The sequence below is a fragment of the Bradysia coprophila genome (genome assembly GCF_014529535.1).
Source record: "Bradysia coprophila strain Holo2 chromosome IV unlocalized genomic scaffold, BU_Bcop_v1 contig_81, whole genome shotgun sequence".
Taxonomy (NCBI): domain Eukaryota; kingdom Metazoa; phylum Arthropoda; class Insecta; order Diptera; family Sciaridae; genus Bradysia; species Bradysia coprophila.
The window spans coordinates 1428293-1449705 of NW_023503375.1; the positions used below are offsets into that span (position 1 = coordinate 1428293).

Here is a 21413-nt window from a genome sequence, read left to right on the forward strand (position 1 = left end):
TTGGAAGTTTATCGGCTGTCAAACATTGGTTTCAGTGTGCTCAAATTCGGTTATCGGACAGGCAGCCAGATGTACATTGGTCACATCGCTTTCAAAATATTTCGGATGAGAGTTCAGCGGATGTCAAACATTGGTCTCAGTGTGTTATATTCGGTCATCGGACAGACAGCCAGATGTGCGCTGGTCACATCGTCTGCAAAACATTTCGGATAAGAGTTCACCGGATGTCAAACATTGGTCTCAGTGTGCTCAAATTCGGTCATCGGACAGACAGCCAGATGTGTATTGGTCGCGTCGTTTTAAAAATTTCGAATAAGAGTTTACGATTTGTTTGTTATTTGTAACGGAAAATGTATAACCATACGATTAATAATAAAACCTTAAAATTGAAACACTTTTCCAGTTTTGGTCATTTCGCCCGTATTCTACTCCCAAAACTCCAAGACTTTGCCGGAGACACCAATTCTCCATCTGCCATATATTTCGAAAAAACTCTAAAAACATAAAATTGAAACATTTAATTTATTTATTCAAAGCGAAAAAAAAGACTGCTCGCATACGGCGCAGTCAGTAAAAAAACGATCTTTTCAATCAACAAATATTACAATAAATAAAAATCATCCGCTTTCACTTTTCCAGTTTTAGTCATTTCGCCAATATTCTACTCCCAAAACTCTAAGACTTTGCCGAAGAAACGAACGTTCCATCTGCCATAAATCCGGAGATAAATCTAAAAACTGATAGTGACCAAACTTTTCTACTCCCAAAACTGAAAGTAAAAAACATTCCAATTTCATCTCCAAACAGCCTTCATATCAAGAGAAACACGATGGGTTGCTCACGCTGATTAGCCACTGGTTAATCACTGGTTAATCATGTTGATCATGGTTAATCACTAGTTAATCAGTACTCTTCGGAACAAAACAAATAACTTCGGATAAGTACTAATTTGATAGATTACGTCAAAACACACTGAAGTTGATGCGCAGTAGGTTCAAAAATGTTTTAAATGGACTGGGAGCGTACTGTCAGTTTAAATGGTTTATATGTTGGTAAGAATAATTGGCACAAATACTGTCCATTGCAGCATGTCATAGGCCTGCTTAGCTCTTAGTACATGTAGCAGGAGACCAATTCATAGTGCAAAACGATAGTCTCACGATTATCACGGTGAGCTTGAGAGCTCGGGATTTTCAGCTTGAAACTTGTCAGCATTGTTTTCATGCAAAAATTAAAATAGTCGAACCGAGTCGAACCGGGTTCTTTTTCAACATCCTCGATTTTTTTTGATGTTTCGACCTCGGTAAACAGATTGAGCACTGCCGTAACCTACCAGTATATTTCGCAATAGAATTTTCTTAGTCACTTAGCTTTGTGTCTTAGCTTTGTGATGATTACACACATTCTATAGGTCAAGTGCAGCAAGTGAACTTTTAGGTGTATTGTGTGACCCAAACTCCGAGAACTACGAAATATACGAAAGTGAATTTTTTCTCAAGAAAAATGTAATATTTATTAAACAGCCTCGATGAAGCAGGTAACAGTGGCAGAGACGGAAATTTGTGACATGAGAAAATGCGACCAAGTGGTTCTGTCGTAAGAAACAGTGGCAGAGACGGAAATTTGCGACATGAGAAAATGCGACCAAGTGGTTCTGTCGTAAGATTTGAAATTTTTTTAGCGCAACATTTTTGAATGGGAGAAGTTTTTAGAATTGGATTAAATTGATTGAATGCAAAAAATAATCAAAATATTCCTAAGTAATGCTCACTACAACTCAATCCTTGTCTGAAACGATAAAATCTAATTTAAATCAGGTTGGTTTGAGGCTTCAAATTAGCTTGGGTTGAGGTTTTTGTGCAAAATAATATTCAAAGTGTTCCTAGCTAATGCCTGCAATTGTTCATAGCTAATGCTCGCAACAGCACAAACCTGAACTGAGAAAATCTAATTTCAATCAATCACAGGAAATTTTTGGAGAACATTTGCCTTGGATTTTTATGTTTATGAGAACATTGAACACGGATTTTAATTTTTTGGAGAACACTATACACGAATTTTACTACATAGTATATTGTAAGCTTATTATTGATAATAAAATCAAAAATTTTCATACTTTTGTACGAAAGAAAAAGAAAAATCATCACAATCAACCACATCAAAACAAAAAATCTAATTTAGAATTTTCCAAACTATCACTTTTTCGTTGAACCACTTTGTTGCAAAATGACGCAACGACAAAACGACTCTGCCACTGTTATTACCCGCTTCATCGAGGCTGTTTACTCAATAGCTTCATGTCATTTGTTATTACTCGAAAGTTGGTTTCATAGGTGATACGTTTTGATTAAAAGGACGAGTATTTCTACAACTTATTAGGCGCGAAAATATTCGAATAAGCGGATATACTCATTAGCTCGCTCATTATCATAATTATGCAATTAGAACTTGATCCTTTGATCAAAAAATCGATCAACAAGCCTTAACAATGTCCACACTGCTTTCATCTGTAAGGCTTTAAAGAACACCTTACTCTTACGGTTACGTTTTTTCCCAAATCAGTTGAAGAGCATAGACCGCCGAACGATATTAGGCTCTACGTATGAATATAACAATTTTAAATTATCAGAAGGAATGTTAAAATAACTAAACAGCCTCGATGAAGCGGGCTGTTTAAAAATAGCTCAAAGACGAAATTATGATGCGCAGTGATTGATATTCCAGTTTTAAAACGTATTGGGTTACTCACTGATTAACCACTGGTTCATAACTGATTAACTATAACCGATTAACCATTGGTTAATCACCGACTAACTACTGGTTAATCAATGGTTAATCATGTTAATCACTGGTTAATCATGTTAATCATGGTAAATCATGTTAATCACTGGTTAATCATGATAATCACTAGGAAAAAAAGAGAGAGCAACCCCTCGGAGAAACACACACATAAAACGTTCATTTTACATGTAAATATATGGAACGTGTATGGAAACTTCTGTAAGCCCTAGCTCCTAAACGAAATCATGTCGACCCACATTTTTTTTGCCAAAAGTCATGCCCAGAAACTACTCCCAAAATTTCAGCAAAATCGTAGGCGCCGTTCTCGATATAGAATCCACAAGCAAACAAACAAACAAACAAGCAAAGGTTGGTAAAATTCATCATTTCAGAATGGGTCAAATCTGACCTTTCCCATACAAAAATCAAGATTTTGAAATGCAATATATCGGCCAATTTTGAACCTTATGAGACATGCGATAGCTCGTTGAACTCGTATTGACGCCCAGAATACGATTATTATACTTTAAGAGTCGTGGAAGCCAAGGGGGAAAGTCAAAAAGTTGCTGTATATACAGGTACTCAATTATATTATGACTATGGGATTGTAGGATTCATTCCTTTTACATCCTACACACTTCCCACATTCAATTGAACCAACGAATTCAATTTCATTTTTGATTTTGTCGATTGGCACCATTGACATACAAGTGGTTAGTTCTCATTATCTGCTTGTGGTGGCACCATATACTTTGCGTGTCCAAGCATTTGAAGAAGTACTAGGTAGCGTCAATCAAAATTCTAAAAGAACAGTTTAGATCACATCTGATTTGATCGCAAAGGCAGTAAGCAATTTAGAAGGTTTTTTTTGTGCATTATATGTATTTTACATGCTACATGCGTCGAAAGCGGTACTTTTCATATTTCAAGCACTAATTTCGACTTCCAAAGCATGCAAAAACCACTCGGGATAAATAGATGAAATGTCTTGTTTTCGCGTGTTTATTGACCTCGGCTACGCCTCGGATCAACAAAATTCACACGAAAACTCTACTTTTCATCTTTTTATCCCAAGAAATGTAAAATACAAATGCTTTTCTGATCTTTCAAACGTGAGAAGCAAGTTCGTGTGAAATGGGAGAAATGTAAAACGCTAATGAAATACATGTATAGAATGAATTGGATGAAAAAAACCAACAAAAGCGGTAAAAACGTATGTTGATTGTTGAGTTTAAATTGGCCAAAATAGCAAAATTCTAATCATACGATGTTGTGCAACAAAATGACGATCGGCTGTACCTCCACCGCTTTTGACATCCGCCTTCTTGGTACATGACATATGCAAGATTCTTTTCATAACATTTTCATTGTTCATTTGTCAACAGATTGCGAAGTGACATTTCAGTTATTTTTAAGCTTTTCGTGATATCGCAAAAACTGCAGGTTATTTCATTATCTTTGGGAACACGGGTTCTCCAATTCAAATGAGTGATAGATCGTTGGATTCATCTTTGAATTCTAGAGAAGTCACATCTTTAATTTTTTCGATTGATTTTGTTGTTTTCGGTGCAAAGTGTTCAAAAGTGAAGGCTTGTCAGAGGGTCCCGTGAACAGTTTTTCAGCAATAACTCAGGAAATAATTATTGTAAATCATTGTTGTGCTGTACTAATGTCGGTCATGGGAAGACGTACTACAGGACTTGCACTGGTTGGTGCAAGTACATCCACAAAAGTTATGACAAAAACATTTTTTTGGACCTTATTACGTTTTACCGTTTTATTTCTTTTTATTGACAAGCGAAAAAAAAGACTGCTCATCAAATATATAGTGTTCAGAGAGTCCACCTTCTCTGCAAAATTGATGTTCCAAGGGACTGACTGTGTAGTGCTGTAGCATGTCACCCACTATTGTTCCACATATATAAGATCCCAGTACTTCTGTGTTGCAAGCCTACAAAACCTGCAAGTCTTCGGAAAAAGGTTGCTGTAAAGTTGAAAATTTTAACTTTCTTTCTAGGGCTCTACTACTGGAACAGCGTCTGGAAGTGCAGTCATTTTTATCTACTTTTTTCCTTTTTCCGAAGACTTGCAGTTTCTGTAGGCTTGCCACACAGAAGACCTGGGATCTTATATATGTGAAACGATAGTGGGTGAGGCAGGCTAGAACACTACACAGTCAGTCCCGTGAAACATCAATTTTGCTGAGAAGGCGAGCACTATATTTTTGGTAGGTCTTCCCAAGACCGACATTAGTACAGCATAACAATGGTTTTAAATAATTATTTCTTGAGTAATTTCCGAAAAACTGTTCGCGGGACCCTCTGACAAGCCTTCACTTTTGAACGCTTTGCACCGAAAACAAACAAAATTAATCGAAAAAATTAAAGACGCGACTTCTCTAGAATTGAAAGACGAATCCAACGATCTATCACTCATTTGAATTGGAGAACCCGTGTTCCCAAAGATAATGAAATAACCTGCAGTTTTTGCGATATTACGAAAAGCTTAAAAATACACTGAAATGTCACTTCGCAATCTGTTGACAAATGAACAATGAAAATGTTATGAAAAGAATTTTGCATATGTATGTACCAAGAAGGCGGATATCAAAAACGGTGGAGGTACAGCCGTCATTTTGTTGCACAACATCTTATGATTAGAATTTTGCTCTTTTGTCCAATTTAAACTCAACAATAAACATACGTTTTTACCGCTTTTGTTGGTTTTTTTCATCCAATTCATTCCATTCATTCTATACATGTATTTCATTAGCGTTTTACATTTCTCCCATTTCACACGAACTTGCTTCTCACGTTTGAAAGATCAGAAAAGCATTTGTATTTTACATTTCTTGGGATAAAAAGATGAAAAGTAGAGTTTTCGTGTGAATTTTGTTGATCCGAGGCGTAGCCGAGGTCAATAAACACGCGAAAACGAGACATTTCATCTTTTTATCCCGAGTGGTTTTTGCATGCTTTGGAAGTCGAAATTAGTGCGTGAAACATGAAAAGTACCGTTTTCGACGCATGTAGCATGTAAAATACATATAATGCACAAAAAAAATCTTCTAAATTGCTTACTGCCTTTGCGATCAAATCAGATGTGATCTAGACTGTTCTTTCAGAATTTTGATTGACGCTACCTAGTACTTCTTTAACTGCTTGGACACGCAAAGTATATGGTGCCACCACAAGCAGATAATGAGAACTAACCGCTTGTATGTCAATGGTGCCAATCGACAAAATCAAAAATGAAATTGAATTCGTTGGTTCAATTGAATGTGGGAAGTGTGTAGGATGTAAAAGGAATGAATCCCACAACCGTAGTCATATTATAATTGGGTAACTGTATGTTCCTTAGTCCCTAATTTTTTTTTAAATTTTTTGTAGTATGGACTTGCGTCACGCCTGCTTACTGACGTGCAGGCATGATAACGCATTCACTTGGAAGGGCTGACATTAAAGGTTTAGCAAAATGTCAGGACTTAGCCCATTTCAAGGAAATGCTATCGATTTTTGAAAAATTTCAAGTCGTGCTTTCTGGACCCAGCTGATCCAACTCAGCTGAGTCCCAAGATAATTTTAAGACCAAACAAGTTCTTAAATGTCTATAGCTTTGTCCAAGACAATTTTTGTAAGAAAATTTTTGAGTTTCAGAAAGGGTTTCATGAAAATTGGAAATGCCACGTAAAATCATGTGCAATTTGAATCGACTGCGTACGGGCAACGGAAGATGCAATGCCATGCTATTCAAATGGAATCAAACTGACGATCCCAGTTATGTGTAGCCACGAAACAAACAACGGAACACATTCTCTAGAACTGCCCGGTGCTATCATACGGCGGAGACATTGATACTTTCGTGATCTTGTTTGTTTTTTTATTCAATTCAAACGTCTGTTTCAATTTTATGTTGAGAATCCATACGCCAAATAAATAATAAGTACATGTAAACAAAATCAAAACAAAAGCACTGAATTACAGGCACCAGAACAGAACTTCTAACGGTCATTGAGTTACTTATTCTGTAAAGAGCACCGGAACGCAATGGCATTATAGCACTGACTGTATGACTGCAGTGGAAGTCACACAGATTACAAAAAAAATCAAAGAAAACGCATATTATCCAAAATAAAATTGATATTTTATTGAAAATCAACGAAAAAACAGTTTATATTTGGAAGACTAGCTAAAAGGAGAAACTTTCTTTTCGTCAATTGTAGAACTCACTAAACATGGCCCCCATTACCTCGTAAAAATCTGGCAACCCGTAAGTGTCCTGAAAAAATTGTTCAAACGTTAGAGAGCAATTCATAGTTCCAATTGAAGGCGGAATTACCCGAATCTTTAGTCATTTTCATTTTCATCGTTGTTCACAGAATTTACATCAGCACCCGCTCTGATGAGTGCATTTGCAGCGGAATATTTGCCAGTATCAGCGGCATAGTGTAGAGGCGTGTCATTAACATTATCGGTGCCTTGCAAATTTGCTTCCTTTTCTATTAACAATCGCATTATATCAATCATACAATACAAAATCCAAAGAGTTTGTACAATTAAGGGGCCGTCCTTAAAGGACATCCGCGATTTTTCTGGAATTTTAGACCCACCTCCCCCCTTGTCCCCACTTTTTCACTACACAAATGTATGGCGGTCACACTTTGGCGAACCCCCCCTCACCCCCATAGTGCGGACGTCCTTTATGGATGGCCTCTAACAGTTGAAATTTTTAGCCCCGTACGAAGTACTGGGGGCTTATAAGATTAATATGCCGTTTGTAACACGTCGAATTGGAAGCAGACAGTAAGGGCAAAGCATTTGGTTATGTTCATAGATAACGAATCCGCAATAAAAACAAGGCATCAGAACAGTCGGAGCGTTTGCTGCGACTTAGCCCCGTACAACCCGTAATTCTATTTCGTTCGCAACCATTATACGTCCGTAGCCCTAATAAGCCCGGAACCCTAATACGTCTACAACCCTCTAATGCGTCTGTTACCAAAATGCAAGTCAAGTTGCGCATTGTCAAATTTACTGAAACTGTTCATTTTTTAAATTGCGCATAGCGCAATTACGAAAGCCCGTACGAAGTACCTTTCAAATAAAACCAACAATTTACGACATTATTTTAGAAACCCAAAATTTTTTGCCAACTTTCCATTGGGTATTCAATTACCTCTCAAATGAAACAAAAACTATCAAAATCGGTTGAGATTTACTCGATTTATGTGCAAAAAGCACTGTGGGCCGAGTAGCGGCCTTAGTGCAAGGGCCCAAATTTGAAACTTTTTTGCCATCATTCTATTCGTCATTCAATTATCTATCAAATGAAACAAAAACTAGCAAAATCGGATGAGATTTACTCGATTTATGTGCAAAAAACACTTAGGGCCGAGTAGCGGCCTTAGTCCAAGGGCCCAAATTTGAAACTTTTTTTGCCACGTTCTTTTCGGTATTCAATTAGACTCCATAAAAAACTAAATCTAGCAAAATCGGATGAGATTTACTCGATTTATGTGCAAAAAACACGTAGGGCCGAGTAGCGGCCTTAGTCCAAGGGCCCAAATTTGAAACTTTTTTCGCCATCATTCTATTCGGCATTCAATTATCTCTCAAATGAAACAAAAACTAGCAAAATCGGATGAGATTTACTCGATTTATGTGCAAAAAACACTTAGGGCCGAGTAGTGGCCTTAGTCCAAGGGCCCTAATTTGAAACTTTTTTCGTCACGTTCTTTTCGGTATTCAATTACCTTCCATAAAAAACTAAAACTAGCAAAATCGGATGAGATTTACTCGATTTGTGTGCAAAAAACACCTAGGGCCGAGTAACGACCTTTGAGCCCTCCCAACAAGCCCACGTTGCATCTTACCCAAAAACAATGTTCAGCAACTTTGTTCTACTCGTCAATACCTTTCATTTGATATATCACAAGCAGCTATTGCGTGCGCATTTCGGTAGATATCGTCGAAAGACTGAAAAACACCTATAGGGCCCTAGCTCTGGAAGGGCCGACCCTACCATGCCCATTTTCGAACTTGACCTTACTTTTGTCGATACCAATCGGGGAAAAAAAGAATTTTAAAAAAAGGTTGTGATTTACTCTAGCTAGAGGGGTCACGGACGGACGGACGGACGGACGGACGGACGGACGGACATTTTTTTTATTGCGGATTTGTCATCTATGAACATAACCAAATGCTTTGCCCTTACTGGCTGCTTCCAATTCGACATGTTACAAACGGCATATTAATCTTATAAGCCCCCAGTACTTCGTACGGGGCTAAAAATGTCCGTCCGTCCGTCCGTCCGTGACCCCTCTAGCTTGAGCAAATCTCAACCTTTTTTCAAAATTCTTTTTTTCCCCGATTGGTATCGACAAAAGTAAGGTCAAGTTCGAAAATGGGCATGTTAGGGTCGGCCCTTCCAGAGCTAGGGCCCTATAGGTGTTTTTCAGTCTTTCGACGATATCTACCGAAATACGCACGCAATAGCTGCTTGTGATATATCAAATGAAAGGTATTGACGAGTAGAACAAAGTTGCTGAACATTGTTTTTGGGTAAGATGCAACGCGGGCTTGTTGGGAGGGCTCAAAGGTCGTTACTCGGCCCTAAGTGTTTTTTGCACATAAATCGAGTAAATCTCATCCGATTTTGCTAGATTTAGTTTTTTATGGAAGGTAATTGAATACCGCAAAGAACGTGGCGAAAAAAGTTTCAAATTTGGGCCCTTGGACTAAGGCCGCTACTCGGCCCTAAGTGTTTTTTGCACATAAATCGAGTAAATCTCATCCGATTTTGCTAGTTTTTGTTTCATTTGAGAGATAATTGAATGCCGAATAGAATGATGGCAAAAAAAGTTTCAAATTTGGGCCCTTGCACTAAGGCCGCTACTCGGCCCTAAGTGTTTTTTGCACATAAATCGAGTAAATCTCATCCGATTTTGCTAGTTTTAGTTTTTTATGGAAGGTAATTGAATACCGAAAAGAACGTGGCAAAAAAAGTTTCAAATTAGGGCCCTTGGACTAAGGCCGCTACTCGGCCCTAAGTGTTTTTTGCACATAAATCGAGTAAATCTCATCCGATTTTGCTAGATTTAGTTTTTTATGGAAGGTAATTGAATACCGCAAAGAACGTGGCGAAAAAAGTTTCAAATTTGGGCCCTTGGACTAAGGCCGCTACTCGGCCCTAAGTGTTTTTTGCACATAAATCGAGTAAATCTCATCCGATTTTGCTAGTTTTAGTTTTTTATGGAAGGTAATTGAATACCGAAAAGAACGTGGCGAAAAAAGTTTCAAATTTGGGCCCTTGGACTAAGGCCGCTACTCGGCCCTAAGTGTTTTTGCACATAAATCGAGTAAATCTCAACCGATTTTGCTAGTTTTTGTTTCATTTGAGAGGTAATTGAATACCCAATGGAAAGTTGGCAAAAAATTTTGGGTTTCTAAAATAATGTCGTAAATTGTTGGTTTTATTTGAAAGGTACTTCGTACGGGCTTTCGTAATTGCGCTGTGCGCAATTTTAAAAATGAACAGTTTCAGTAAATTTGACAATGCCTAACTTGACTTGCATTTTGGTAACAGACGCATTAGAGGGTTGTAGACGTATTAGGGTTCCGGGCTTATTAGGGCTACGGACGTATTATGGTTGCGGACGAAATAGGATTACGGGTTGTACGGGGCTAAGTCGCAGCAAACGCTCCGACTGTTCTGATGCCTTGTTTATGAATGAAATTACCATTTTTGGCGGCTATACGTAAAGGCAATACTCCAGGTTTTTCTGCTCGATTGACATCCGTTCCTATAGCGATTAATGCATCAGCGACCACAGTGTTGCGCTCCTTAATTGCTATATTTATTGCTGTATCTCCATCTTTGTTTGCATGGTTGACATCTGCACCATTGTCCACCAATAATTCTATGATCTCCCGGGTACCACCTTGAGAAAAATACGTTTATAGAACGGTATGTTTTCACATATTTTCTGTTAATGCTGTTTAAATCAAATAGTATTTTCGGGAATTACCTTTATAGGCGGCAAAATGTAATGGTCCCATCTGATCCTTGTCCTCAAAGTTTACATTTGCTCCCTTCTGAATCAATAGCTCAACAATCTTGGCATATCCTGTTTGTTTTTGAATGAAACAATCGATCGTATCATTAATAGAGAACTTTAGCAAATCACACAATAACGACAAGACCAATAATTTCCAACAATAACAAAAACGATATTGACACGACACGGAAAAATTTTGTCATTGTGAATGAGGCGAGATGGATAAAGGTACTTTAACAGATATCAAATTGAAACAGAAGATTATAATTTTTCGGTGTGATATTTTCTATATTATACGGTGCAAGGTGTATCACTGGTTTGTCTTTGATCTTGTATTAAACTTTTTTGTTTCAAAAAGGATGTCAAAGTCAGAATAGATGATATAAGCGACAATAGTACATTGAATGACAAGGGGCGAAAGTAAAAAAATTCAACCGTGTGCGAGAGTTGATGCCCGCGCCGAAGGCAAGGGCCTCAATCGCACAGGTTGAATTTTTTTACTTTTGCCCCGAGTCGTTCATACTATTTTTTTTGATACCAACATCGAAAGTTGATACGTATCGCAAACAGCAGAACAAAATGTTGAAATATGAAGGCATTTAGCCAGAAAATGCGGGGGTCCAGGGGGCGGCAGCGCCCTGGTATATCAAAAATTTAATTATTTAGCCATCACAACAATAACACACACAAAAATTAACAAATCATTAACAACAAAAATTATCAACTTCGTATGTTAATTTCAATAAGAGCACTGGCGCACGCTTTATTTCAATTTTTTTTGATACCAACATTGAAAAATGATACTTTCGCCCCGCATATGAGGGGCGAAAGTAAAAAAATGCATCCCACGGGGAGAAAGTACTTAACGAAGAGCGAACGCAACTGAACGAACAGCGAAAGTGACTGACGTCACAGAAAATGAGAGAAATGAGTCGAGTTGTCAACAAAATCCGCTCATATTATGCAGAATACTTTGATCAAAATTGTAAAACACTGTGCGCCAGTGTTCTTATTGAAATTAGCATACAAAGTTGATACTTTTTGTTACTGAATGATTTGTTAGTTATATCTTAATTTTTGTGTGTGTTATTGTTGTGATGGCTAAATTATTAAATTTTTCATATACCAGGGGGCTGCCGCCCCCTGGACCCCCGCATTTTCTGGCTAAATGCCTTTTTATTTCAACATTTTGTTGCGATGTTTGCGATACGTATCAATTTTCAATGTTGGTATCAAAAAAAATAGTATGAACGACTCGGGCCAAAAGTAAAAAAATTCAACCTGTGCGATTAGAGCCCTTGCCTTCGGCGCGGGCTCCAACTCTCGCACACGGTTGAATTTTTTTACTTTCGCCCCTTGTCATTCAATGTACTATTGATCGTAGTACACTTATTGACAGGAGTTGACTATTACATTATGTAGTCGACTTTCGCATTATGTATATTGACTTTCGCTTTATGTATTCTTTCTTTCTCCCCGCTCAAACACATAACTTGCATTTTTTTACTTTCGCCCCGGATTTCGAGGGCGAAAGTATCAACTTTCGATGTTGGTATCAAAAAATGGTTATTTGTGTACCTGTTTTGGACGATTGATTTTAGGCAATTTCGCGGATTGTAGGCCGAACGAAGTGAGGCTTACAAGCGAAAGTGCCTTAAATCAACCGTCCCAAACAGGTGCACATGTAAGTTTTCATGCAGAGGGCCGGAAACCCGAGAAAATTCGAAAAATTGCCCCTATTTTCGGCCCCGAAGCATGAAAATTTACATGAATCTCTCGATAGACGAACATGAACAATAGAGATGACAGAGAATAGTCATTTGTGTACCTGTTTTGGACGATTGATTTTAGGCAATTTCGCGGATTGTAGGCCGAACGAAGTGAGGCTTACAAGCGAAAGTGCCTTAAATCAACCGTCCCAAACAGGTGCACATGTGAGTTTTCATGCAGAGGGCCGGAAACCCGAGAAAATTCGAAAAATTGCCCTCATTTTCGGCCCCGAAGCATGAAAAAAATTTTTCATGTAAGGGGTCGAAAACCAGAGAAAAATCTCAAAACTCCCTCATTTTCGGCCCCGACACATGAAATCCAAAACAGATACACAAATAACTATTTCATGTGTCGGGGCCGAAAATGAGGGAGTTTTGAGATTTTTCTTGGTTTTCGACCCCTTACATGAAAATTTTTTTGAGTATCTGTTTGGGACGGCTGATTTAAGGCACTTTCGCTTGTAGACCTCACTTTGTTCGGCCTACAATCCGCGAAATTGCCTAAAATCAATCGTCCAAAACAGGTACACAAATGACTATTTCATGTGTACCCGAATCCAAGTTATAATACAGTGGTAATCGATCCCCTCGCTCGCATCTAAACATGTTGAAAGAGAAGAAAACACTTTGACTAGTTCCCTAAGGCAAGTTATAATTAATTGGTCTTCGGGTCTTCTCGCTTCGATCATAACACTCCATAGGAGAAATTAGAATTTTGATGAAAATGATGTCTTCACAAGTTAGGTAACTGTCTCAAAGCGGATAGGTAGCGACAGCGTGTGTAACAAAAAAAATGTGATTAGCATTTGATTTTTTTTAAGCTTCGGTATGCACATTTTCATGGTTTTTCTTAACCAAGCTAATCAGCAAATCCTGAATTTGCTTATGTTCTTCAGCCTCTGCCTCAGATTTAATGCGGAGAATTCTCAATTCCTCTTTTTTCTCCTCGACGCGTATGCAAATTATGTTTTCTTCCTGGTATCCAAGTCGAAATTTTCGAAATTTCCCGGTATCCAAATACATAAAATTGACTTCCCGCACATACATTTCCCGCTGGTTTGTTCAGCTATCATTCGATTCTCGACCTCAGCTTCGTCGACCAAGTCATGGCCAGAGAGAGTTACTGTCACGAATTGTAAAATTACCAACAAAATCTTAATTCGCATACGATTTTTGTTCTACAATGGTCATAAGAGACACCATTCAATAAAATTCCAATCAATTATGCTCCCAAATGGCATGGTTCATAACTTGTTTGGATCAGTGATTGGACGACGGCATGACGGGCACCTACTTGCCACAGAAGTAAGGTTGTTCAAAAAATTGAGCAAAAATTTCATGACTGGGAAGATCCACCACACTTATACAGGGACTCCGGATATCCCTTCTCGAAGGTGCTGATTATTTAAGGGGGGGACGCTCAATCGTACACAACGAAAAGTTAACAAAAAAACAAGGCATCAGAACAGTCGGAGCGTTTGCTGCGACTGAGCCCCGTACTACCCGTAAGCCTATTTTGCCCGAAACCATTATACGACCGTAGCCCTAATAAGCCCGTAACCCTTATTCGTCCGTTATCAAAGTGCTTCCGTAACCTTATTGCGTACTTGACATTATTGCCTATTTTTGCAAATTAACTGTAAGTGTTCATCTTTAAAATTGCGCTTAGCGCAATTACAAAAGCCCGTAGGAAGTACTTCTCAAGTATAAAACAAAAGTTTACGATGTAATTTTAGGAATCCGAATTTACAACTTTTTTATCAATTTTCTTTCGGTATTGAATTATCTGTCAAACGAAACAAAGCAAAGTTTGATGAAATATTCTCGATTTATGAGCAAAAACCACATAAGGCCACAAAGCGGCCTTAGTCGAAGGGCAAAAATGTGAAACTTTTTTCACCACGTTCTCTTTGTGTTCAAATACCTTCCAAAAAAAACTAAATCTAGCAAAATCGGATGAGATTTACTCGATTTATGTGCAAGAAAACACTTAGGGCCGAGTAGCGTCCTTAGTCCAAGGGCCTAAATTTGAAACTTTTTTTGCCATCATTCTATTCGACATTCAATTATCTCTCTAATGAAGCAAAAACTAGCAAAATCGGATGAGATTTACTCGATTTATATGCAAAAAACCCTTAGGGCCGAGTAACGGCCTTAGTCCAATGGACCAAATTTGAATTTTTTTTTGCCATCATTCCATTCGGCATTCAATTACCTTCCATAAAAAACTAAATCTAGCAAAATCGGATGAGATTTACTCGATTTATGTGCAAAAAACACTTAGGGCCGAGTAGCGGCCATAGCCCAAGGGCCCAAATTTGAAACTTTTTTCGCCATCATTCTATTCGGCATTCAATTATCTCTCAAATGAAACAAAAACTAGCAAAATCGGATGAGATTTACTCGATTTATGTACAAAAAACACTTAGGGCCGAGTTGCGGCCTTAGTCCAAGGGCCCAAAATATGAAACTTTTTTCGCCACGTTCTTTTCGGTATTCAATTATCTGTCAAACGAAACAAAAACTAGCAAAATCGGATGAGATTTACTCGATTTATGTTCAAAAAACACTTAGGGCCGAGTAGCGGCCTTGGTCCAAGGGCCCAAATTTGAAACTTTTTTCGCCACGTTCTTTTCGGTATTCAATTACCTTCCATAAAAAACTAAATCTAGCAAAATCGGATGAGATTTACTCGATTTATGTGCAAAAAACACTTAGGGCCGAGTACCGACCTTTGAGCCCTCCCAACAAGCTTACGTTGCATCTTACCCAAAAACAATGTTCAGCAACTTTGTTCTACTCGTCAATACCTTTCATTTGATATATCACAAGCAACCATTGCGTGCGTATTTCGGTAGATATCGTCGAAAGACTGAAAAACACCTATAGGGCCCTAGCTCTGGAAGGGCCGACCCTACCATGCCCATTTTCGAACTTGACCTTACTTTTGTCGATACCAATCAGGGAAAAAAAGAATTTTGAAAAAAGGTTGTGATTTACTCAAGCTAGAGGGGTCACAGACGGACGGACGGACATTTTTTTTATTGCGGATTCGTAGTCTATGAACAAAACCAAATGCTTTGCCCTTACTGTCTGCTTCCAATTCGACGTGTTACAAACGGCATATTAATCTTATAAGCCCCCAGTACTTCGTACGGGGCTAAAAACATAAAATTCGAAAGCAGAAAGTCCCCAAATTTTATAAACTGGCGACCATACTTGCAAACTGCCACACCTGCCTCTATGGTAGTCAAGTTTGCCAATACTTTGAATTGGCACCACCAACTTTAGGAGTACTTTAGGAGGAGTATTTAAATTGATTTTTAGCCCCGTACGAAGTACTGGGGGCTTATAAGATTAATATGCCGTTTGTAACACGTCGAATTGGAAGCAGACAGTAAGGGCAAAGCATTTGGTTATGTTCATAGATGACGAATCCGCAATAAAAAATGTCCGTCCGTCCGTCCGTCCATCCGTCCGTCCATCCGTCCGTCCGTCCGTGACCCCTCTAGCTTAAGTAAATCACAACCTTTTCTCAAAATTATTTTTTTCCCCGATTGGTATCGACAAAAGTAAGGTCAAGTTCGAAAATGGACATGGTAGGGTCGGCCCCTCCAGAGCTAGGGCCCTATAGGTGTTTTTCAGTCTTTCGACGATATCTACCGAAAAACGCACGCAATAGCTGCTTGTGATATATCAAATGAAAGGTATTGACGAGTAAAACAAAGTTGCTGAACATTGTTTTTGGGTAAGATGCAACGCGGGATCGTTGGGAGGGCTCAAAGGTCGTTACTCGGCCCTAAGTGTGTTTTGCACATAAATCGAGTAAATCTCATCCGCTTTTGCTAGTTTTAGTTTTTTATGGGAGGTAATTGAATACCGAAAAGAACGTGTCGAAAAAAGTTTCAAATTTGGGCCCTTGGACTTAGGCCGCTACTCGGCCCTAAGTGTTTTTTGCACATAAATCGAGCAAATCTCATCCGATTTTGCTAGTTTTTGTTTCATTTGAGAGATAATTGAATGCCGAATAGAATGGTGGCAAAAAAGTTTTAAATTTGGGCCCTTGGACTAAGGCCGCTACTCGGCCCTAAGTGTTTTTTGAACATAAATCGAGTAAATCTCATCCGATTTTGTTAGTTTTTGTTTCGTTTGAGTGATAATTGAATACCGAAAAGAACGTGGCGAAAAAAGTTTCAAATTTGGTCCCTTGGACTAAGGCCGCAACTCGGCCCTAAGTGTTTTTTGCACATAAATAGAGTAAATCTCATCCGATCTTGCTAGTTTTTGTTTCATTTGAGAGATAATTGAATGCCCAATGGAAAGTTGGCAAAAAATTTTGGGTTTCTAAAATAATGTCGTAAATTGTTGGTTTTATTTGAGAGGTACTTCGTACGGGCTTTCGTAATTGCGCTATGCGCAATTTTAAAAATGAACAGTTTCAGTAAATTTGACCATGTCCAACTTGACTTGCATTTTGGTAACAGACGCATTAGAGGGTTGTAGACGTATTATGGTTCCGGGCGTATTACGGCTACGGACGTATTATGGTTACGGACGAAATAGGATTACGGGTCGTACGGGGCTAAGTCGCAGCAAACGCTCCGACTGTTCTGATGCCTTGTTTTAAATTATAAATTATAAATGTATGTACTGAAATAAAGTCACTGATCAGTTTAATCAATTGAAATTTTCAAATATAAAATGAAAGGCAAACGACAGAAAATCGGAAAAGAAATGAACGAAAAAGTAGTCATACGCCTTTCCACCGCATAATTTAGAGAATATCAGCCCGAAAAATTATAATCTTCTGTTTCAATTTAATATCTGTTAAAGCACCTTTAACAGAAATGTGAATTCTACCACCACATAACACACCATGAATTGTGAACATATTGATCCATCGCGCCCTTAGAGTAATTACTCTAAGATCGCGCCACATTCACTATAATAAAATTTTTCCGTGTCAATAGCGTTTTTGTATTGTTGGAAATTATTGGTCTTGTCGTTATTGTGTGATTTGCTAAAGTTCTCTAATAATTTTGTGCACGTTAAAGAAAACTCTAGATTACCATGTCTTGCTGCGGAATGCAATGGGACCTTTTTCTTTTCATTAGCAAGGTTCGGATCTGCTCCGTTATTCAGCAAAAACTCAGCAAAATCACTATCTAAACGATGAAAATAATAATTTCATTTATCACTAATTTCTACATTAACTATAAACGACGGACGAGAATAAAAATGCAATTAGTTTTACGTGCTTCTAGTCGATAAATGCAATTTTTTGAGTACATTTTTCGTATTTACTCTCTATACGTCCGAGGTTCCAAATTTTTAATTTGACGAGTGGGGACGTTATGGCCCAACCCGAAGGGACCTCGGACGTAATGTAGTATTATACGAAATTTTGCAGACTTTCTAAGTGTTTCAGGGCCGCATCCAGCTAGGAGGTTTCATTTTTTTCTCCTGACTTTAGAGTCTGGCTACGGTCCTGAAGTGTTTTAAAGAAGACAACCGGACACTTTGATTAAAAACCCAAAAATAAAACACTTACCTTTTCCAACGACTACAGCTAAAATTGAATCTCCTGCTTTGTTTTGGGCATTGACTTGAGCTCCATTTTGAATCAACAAATTTGCGACAGGCACCGAATCTTAAAACATTTAGTTTTTATAATTAATAATTTTCGGTAGATTTAATAGATGAATTTTTTTTTTCAGAAATACCATTGTTAGCTGCGAAAAATATAGGCGTCCGTTTATCATTGTCCAACGCATTTACATTCGCTCCAGCCTTAATCAAAATGTCTGCAATCTTGTCAAAACCTGGAAACATAGTCAGTTTTATACTAGCAACACAAAAAATAATGGTTATTTGGATCACAAGAGACGAAAGTAAAGAAATTCAACCGTGTGCGAGGGGTGCTGCCCGCGCCGAAGGCAAAGGCCGCAATCGCACAGGTCGAATTTCTTACGTCGTTCAGTGTGATCCACATAACTTTTTATCACGAGAACTACGAAAATTGTAATTTGTGGTGTAACCAAGTAACACAAATACATTATCTACTGATAAGTTTACTCAAAATAAGCTACGGGGATATAAAAAATAAAATTAATTTATTCAAATTACACCGATTGCAAACAAAAAAAAATTACAAAATGTCTATAATAATTCATTGAAAAGAGTACCAACTTCGACTCTGATGAATAAGAGTAGACTTATTTATGAGATAATACTTTCGCATTATGTATAAAACGGTATTAGTAGATTATTCACCTCTGTCCACATGTGTATTTAGACACTTGGGGAGTTATTGCATGAGCCGAAGGCGAATGTTATAACCCCAAGTGTCTAAATAAACATTTGGACAGAGGTGAATACGCTATTTTATCTACCGACGGCCAAATAATAGCACTTTTTCACTGCTATTATTTCACCTAGGTAGATGAAAACACATAACTTGCATTTCTTGACTTTCACATCTCGATCGAGAACTGAAAATTACAACTTTCGTAGATCGAGTGATAAAAAATAAATGTCACCTTCTTGGTAACGAAATGGTAATATTTTTTTTGCGTGTATGCCGTGTAACCGATATCGAGTAGATATCATCGACACATGTGTACCTGTTTGGGACAGTTGATTTCAGACACTTTCGCTTGTAGGCCGCGAAATTGCCTAAAATCGATCGTCCAAAACAGGTACACAAATCACTATTCTGTGCCTTACGATCATAATTCGACGTTTTTCGTCGTTTGTGCTTCAACACCGGAAAGTGCTGAGTTTTCAGCATTTATCGAGACAATACATCCTTCATCGACCCAACGTATCCAATGAGCGAACATGTATTGGAAGAAAGAGACAAAAGTCAAAATCTTGGAATCTTGATGGACAGATGGTTTCATTTGTGTTAACACTGTGAAACTCTTTGAAAATAAGTGTCTCCGTATGGCAATGAATTTTAGAAGATCGAGAACGAACTATAAATTCATCTCTACTGACAAATTGCACAAATACACAAGAGTTCCGAGGCTCAACGTTTACCTTGAAGGCATAGCCCGAAAAGCGTTGAATGGAACGTACTTGCATGAGAATCCTGTGATTAGCAAATTTGGAAACTTTTCAAATCAAAAAATTGCTAATTGCGTTTATAAACCTCCTCACTCATTGATAAGAGGGCTACATTCCAAGCTATTATCATTATAGATTTACACACAAATCGAAAAGATTTTTGCATAAGCAAACATATTGAAGTTAGACCCTTCCTTTTCTCTCTAAGAATTTTCTTTCCTTTGTTTGATTTGATTCAACTTAGATTTGAACACCACTATTTCTGTTGTCTCTTTAGGTTAAGCAAATAACGTAAATACAAAATACTAGAAGACAGATTGTTTTTCACTTTTCACTTTTCCTTTTTTCAATCTGCAAGGTGCAAACCTTTTGAAGTTTCTTTAAACGTAAACGTAAAATAAATTTTCTTTTCTATTGAATTTTTCAAGCCCAAAAAGTGGCTATTATGATACAAAAGTGTCAAGAAATTTCACGTGTAAATTTGAAAAGGCCTAGAAGGCTGTAAATTTATTTTAAAGTATAAAGCATTTGTAAAAACTGTAATAGTATATTACTTCCGAGGTTCCAAGTTGTGTATTTGATAAGTGGGGTCTTACACCTGAAGGGGAGGGCTGTATTCCCCACTTGTCAAATAACAACTTGGAACCTCGTAAGTACAATGCTTTACGTGATTAGGCGATGTAAATTAAAATGAAACATGCCGTAACACGTAAAAATTTTTGATTTGAATAAACTAAATTGATAAAAAAAAGGCTCGGCATCAGGACGGATCAACCTGAAGCAGGTCACCTGAACCTGAGTTTGACCTGAAAGTAAGGTCAGGTCAGGTCATTTCATTCGAAGCAACCTGAACCTGACCAGACCTGATCAGATCAGCCAATTTCAGGCTCCGCATCATTCGACCTGTTGCAGGCCTTAGTCTACAATCTGGAACCCGTCATTGGAAGTTTACAAGGATGACATTGAATCAATTCAAAAGCAGTTTGTCATCTATCTACTAGATAGTCACAGAAATGCTGCTTCGTTCCGATTGGCACCATACGAGGATTGAAGCAGACATGTTGGACTACAAAATCTTGAATTGAGGAGGAAATTGGTGGACATAATGATGTCATACGACATATTCAAAGGCAGGACAGTTTGATTTACTCAAAGTTTGTGTACAGTGAGAGTGAATATGATCGGCGATCTTCGACTTTGAAATTGTTAAACAAACCGAGGTATGGTACGAACTACCTGTCGAATCAACCAGTTGCACGTTTGATAAGACTGATCAATGAATACGAACACATTGTCTGTGACTGTGATAATCGAAGTGAATTTAAAACAAGAATTGTTAAAGAACTCGGAATGTAGACTTAATTTTATTTTTAGCCTCGTACGAAGTACAAAGGGTCTTATAGAATTATGCATATGTTTGCTTATGTTCATAGATGACGAATCCACAATAAAAAAAATTTAAATCCGTCTGACACGTCGTTATCTTGAGTAAATCAAATTCGATTTCAAATTTCTTTTTTCTCTGAAAGGTAGTTGAAATAGTGAAGCCAAGTTCGAAGATAGGCGATTTTGGGTCGACACCTCCCGAGCTGAGGCCCCATACGTACTATAGGGTTTTCCGAAAATATGTCTAGATAGGTATTGACCGTACCAATCAGGGAAAAGAAAGTTTAAGAAATTATGTTCTCCGGAGCGTGAGCTAGGTATCTTGTAGTGAGCTCTTATCTGGTTACTCGGCC

At 38.0% G+C, this 21413-nt stretch overlaps 1 protein-coding gene across 5 annotated transcripts in view; it reads right to left on the reverse strand.

Annotated features, from left to right (window-relative positions):
* Positions 1 to 6911: 6911 nt before the first annotated feature.
* LOC119072205 (serine/threonine-protein phosphatase 6 regulatory ankyrin repeat subunit B-like) overlaps positions 6912 to 21413 on the reverse strand; it is a 149812-nt gene continuing 135310 nt past the window's right edge. For 4 of the 5 annotated variants that reach the window (XM_037177375.1, XM_037177378.1, XM_037177374.1 and 1 more), the window contains 7 exons: positions 18330 to 18428; positions 18158 to 18256; positions 17676 to 17771; positions 10808 to 10906; positions 10520 to 10720; positions 7120 to 7279; positions 6912 to 7059 (listed from right to left, as the gene is read on the reverse strand). In XM_037177375.1, coding sequence (XP_037033270.1) covers positions 7128 to 7279; positions 10520 to 10720; positions 10808 to 10906; positions 17676 to 17771; positions 18158 to 18256; positions 18330 to 18428 — 746 coding nt within the window. In that variant the 3' untranslated portion in view covers positions 6912 to 7059; positions 7120 to 7127. The remainder of the gene's footprint in view (positions 7060 to 7119; positions 7280 to 10519; positions 10721 to 10807; positions 10907 to 17675; positions 17772 to 18157; positions 18257 to 18329; positions 18429 to 21413) is intronic. The other variant, XM_037177376.1, reaches the window with a different exon arrangement.